Source organism: Equus quagga, chromosome 15 (assembly GCF_021613505.1).
Source record: "Equus quagga isolate Etosha38 chromosome 15, UCLA_HA_Equagga_1.0, whole genome shotgun sequence".
Lineage (NCBI taxonomy): Eukaryota > Metazoa > Chordata > Mammalia > Perissodactyla > Equidae > Equus > Equus quagga.
Window position 1 is genome coordinate 66,756,433 of NC_060281.1, and position 4,207 is coordinate 66,760,639.

Genomic DNA, 4,207 nt, shown 5'->3' on the forward strand with positions numbered 1-4,207 from the left:
TGTCCTCTCCCAGAGCCTCCTGTCGGTGTCCTCCTCTGCCTGTCCTCCGGGGCTGGCGTGCTGTTCTTGGTTGGTATCATTTCGCTTGGGGTTAATGCTCCTGCTGTCCAGTGCACTGGCCCTCCGTGCACAGCCTGGCGTGTTTGTGATCCAGTCGGAATTGCAGAATGTTTCGGAAGGCTTCCTCCTGTCCTTTCTCAGTTACCCCCATCCCCACAAGACCACCACTGCCCCATGTTGGCACCCTGACCCCTTGTGTGTCCTTGCGCCCCATCGTGACTGTTGTCACTCAGCGCTCACATCTGTGAGCGTGGTCCCTAGGAATTGGTCTTGGTTATGTCTGAGGTGTGTCCATGGTCGAGTTTGTCACAGTTTATTCATCCTTCCTGCTCCCGAGGGATGTTCCTGATGTTTCCAGTTTGGGGCTGCCTTGAATCGGCTGCTGGAACGCTTGTGTATGATGTTTGGGTGGACATGTGAGCTCGTTTCTTCGGGGCCTGAGAGTCTGTCTCATCAAATGTAAAACTCCAGTATATTAAAGGTATATTATATGCGGCTCACCTGTAGTCTGCAAAGAGGCCAGGAGAGCACAGGGGGATGGCTTTTAGGGGTGGCCCTGTTTCCGAACCCCCTCCCTGATCCCAAACTGGACTGACGGGGGACGTTGTGCATTTCTCTTTGCCCCAGGATAAACCAGTGTACAGCCCACATGGCCTACCAGCTTTGAGCTTTGGACATTTTAAATGATCATCCGTTTAATTTGGGAAGATTCATATTTCAAAATCAGCGCATAGAGTAACAACGTTGATATTTTTATGACAGCCTTGTGGTGGCATCGATGCTGACACTGTGGTAGTGTTGCCAGCAGACCTGGGGGCTCCTGAAGGGAGGCTGTCTCCGTGTCCAAGACGGAGCCGGCGCGTAGTAAGGGCTCCATCACTGCCTTAAGTGGCTGGTGAATCAGTAAAGCCCAGTCTGACAGAAGTTCAAGGTGACACAAGATCTCTTCCCAAGGCGATAAACATAGGAAATCAGTGTGTACAGCCTGTCTGATAGAGGATGCCTTAAAAATGTGCTTATTATATAAATCTGTTTTGTATCTATTATACATTAATTCCATGTTTTTGACAAAAGCATTGTTAGACATCTGATACTGGTGAGTTTATGTTCAGATAGAAACAGGAAGTTCCAGAATAACCCAGCTTTCAGAGCCCTCCAGAGGAAAGGAAGTCTCGCTTATTTAGTAAGCAAATCAGAGATCTGCTTTGAGGCGGTCAGAAAGCGCAGCGGCCTTCCTGCTGAGACCCCAGCTCCGGGAGCGACCTGCTGACCAGCTCCCTCTGCTCACCTCACACGTGTCCAATCCTTGCCAGATGGTGCCTGGTGGTGCCGAGGGCGTGCGGTCCGCGGGCCATGAGGCTGAGGCAGGGTTGTTGGTGATGGGGTCGGCCTGTAGGGAGCACAGGGTGGTGGGCCGTGAGTGCGCTGGCTGTCTCCCGACCAGCTGCTGCACCTGATACACACGCGTCCTTGCTCCGCCTCCGTGTTGAGTGGTCCTGGTAGGTGGCACCTTGAAAACTTGATTTTCCACCGAAAGACCATCAGTTTATGGACCTGACGCCCTGGGCCCGTGTGTAAGGTGGGATGTAGTGATGGCTGGCCCTGAGGACACCTCGTCGTGTCCCAGCGACTGTCCGGACCTTACCTGCACAGTTACCTGTGAGTCTGTCCGTGTCTGGCAGGTGCTGTGTTTCCCCATTTCACAGAGGACGAACTGAGCCTGGAGACACCAAGGCACTTGTGTTTGAACCTAATTGGTTGAGCCCACGGTCCGCGACTGTTACCGCTTCAGCCACCCCAGGGTTATTGGGACCCACGTGGAACACTGGCGTGCACGCTCGGGCAGAGGGCGTGTGGTGCCTGGGGCAGAGCTGAGCACTCTGTGTGTCAGCAGTTAAGACTAAAGTAGGCACCTGCGTCACCTTGAGGGTGCTAAACTTAAAGATTTTTAGGAAAAATTGAGAAACAAGCTTGTGACTTCCTGTAGATGTGGAACGTCAGTTGAGCCCCCTGCCCTGGTGTGTGGGGGTCCGTTGGCGTGTGTCGTGCAGTGTCAGTGAACTGCGCAGTAGATGGGGACTCAGGAGCGGGCGTGACATGCAGGCGGTGCTCTGGTGCTGTCTGTGCTGCTCGGTGACCACGTGCTTTGCCCACGTTAGGAATAGTGGCACTTGGGATCTGCCGAGGGCACCGTCAGGTGCTCCTTGTCCTCACCCTCCTCCTCGGCAACGTCAGCTCTGAGTACATGGCATGACTAACCGTAGGAAATTTCCTTAACGTGAGGGGGAACACTCATGAAGACAGACTGGACAGCAATACTCCTTATCTGCCAGATGTTTGCTTCTGGTGGCGAGAACACGGGAGGGTGGGTTTTTTACTTTCCCCACGTTTTCTGTATGGGAAAATAATTTAAATGGAAAGACACTGACTTACCGTTCTTTGTGGCCAGTTTTTCCACTGTTGACGTGCAGGCTCTCGCCTTGCGTGGACGCTCATCTCATCCACCTTCTCAGACGTGGCTCTGACCCCACTCGGAGGTGTCCCAAGCGTGTGGTGGTTCTGTTCCGCCTTGCCTTGTCACGGCTGGGGAGCCTCACCCGTTGTCTCCCAGGAGAGAGCTGGGGGGTGGAGGCGCGGCCGGCTTGTGTCAGTGTGCGGGTCCACGGCCCGTGTTGGGGTCCAGCTGCGAGTGGCTCGTGTAGCGACTGGACACGAGATGCTTGTGCAGCTTCAGTTAACAGAGATGAGTTTTTTTTCTAATGACCACAGTTAGAATTCATTCTGACCTTAGTAGGAACCAAATTAAATAGCTAAAATCTTGTAAAATCTCTAAGTTCAGCTCACAGACCTCTTTTTCCTTTGTTCCTCCAGGTAACATTAATGGCTGCTATTTGAACTATTACTTCTTCCTTCTGGCTGCCATTCAAGGAGCTACTCTCCTGCTTTTCCTTATCATTTCTGTGAGGTACGACCACCAGCGGTCCAGAGCAAACGGGCCACCCGCCAGCAGGAGGACCTGACGCTGGAGGTGCAGTCTGGTCTTAGACGGTGACACACAGGGAGGTTCCTGGCCGGCAGGGCACTGAGAGCAGGCCGGACTGGGAGTGGCCATAAATGTCGGGCTTTCTGAAAACCTGCACGGCGGCTGGCTTGGTTTCTGCTTTTCTTCCGCCGATGAGCTGGGCAGTGCCTCGCTGGGACTCGTGCCCCGTCTGCTGGGCCCTCCTGGCGCAGCGGTGCAGACGGACGGAAGATCTCTGCTCATCCTGCCGCTGGCGTCCCGGCAGAACCTAGAGGGAGATGGCAGAGTCTCGGGAGACTGCACTTCGGTCAGCTGGATCCCAGTGTTTTAAACAAATATGTTCATTTCCTTCCCACACACCGTATGGTCTCACTTTTTTTCTTTTTGATTAATAAACAACTACTTATGTTGAGGAAAGGGAGGATTTTTAAGAGGTCAAAGTGTGGTCAGAGGCTGTAAAGATGTTCTATAAAGGTCCACTTGGTGGTTTCTCTCTTAAGCCGCGAATCTTGCCATTGCTAGGTTCTTTGGTACAGGCCGTAGTGAATATATTGTATCTGCTGCTTCAAACAATACTTATTTTTTGAAACTATTGACATTGCTTTTTTTCCTCAAGTGAGAACATGTAACAAGAAATATTAAAACCATGTGTCCTGGCTGAAGCCACACACAGCTTATGGGAGTGTTTGCCCATCTCCCGGCCAGTCGTCGTGTATCGTTTCATTCTGGGCACCACCGAGACTGAAGACCACTCCTGGGGGACGAGAGGACAGTGTTCCTCTGAACAGGTTTAGTGCAGTTAAAGGTAACTGCAAGTGTTCAACGTGAACTTGGACTGTTGGACGGCCTCTGACTTCTGTTTCCTTATTTTACATGTATGTGGGGGTTCGCGTTTGTTAAATAAACGATTCTCTATGTGTCGCTGTGCTTTTGGTATAACTATTTTAAAAAGCACCTCAAATTTGAGATCCATTAGCCGATTCTTCGAATGGTTTGTCCGCAGTCATTGTTTGTTTGGCATTTGTAAGGATCCATGAGATACACGAGCTGTCGTCATGAAGCTGGAGCTTCCTGAGCCGGGAGCTGACGACCTGTCAGGGCAAACACCTGTTCTTGACCCAGCTC

General features: G+C 51.9%; 1 protein-coding gene across 2 annotated transcripts in view; it reads left to right on the forward strand.

Moving 5' to 3' along the window:
- Positions 1–4,003, forward strand: part of SLC15A4 (solute carrier family 15 member 4) — a 28,355-nt gene extending 24,352 nt beyond the window's left edge. For both annotated transcript variants that reach the window (XM_046641255.1, XM_046641256.1), the window contains one exon: positions 2,932–4,003. In XM_046641255.1, the coding sequence (XP_046497211.1) occupies positions 2,932–3,080 (149 nt within the window). In that variant the 3' untranslated portion in view covers positions 3,081–4,003. The remainder of the gene's footprint in view (positions 1–2,931) is intronic.
- The last annotated feature ends 204 nt before the right edge of the window (positions 4,004–4,207 follow it).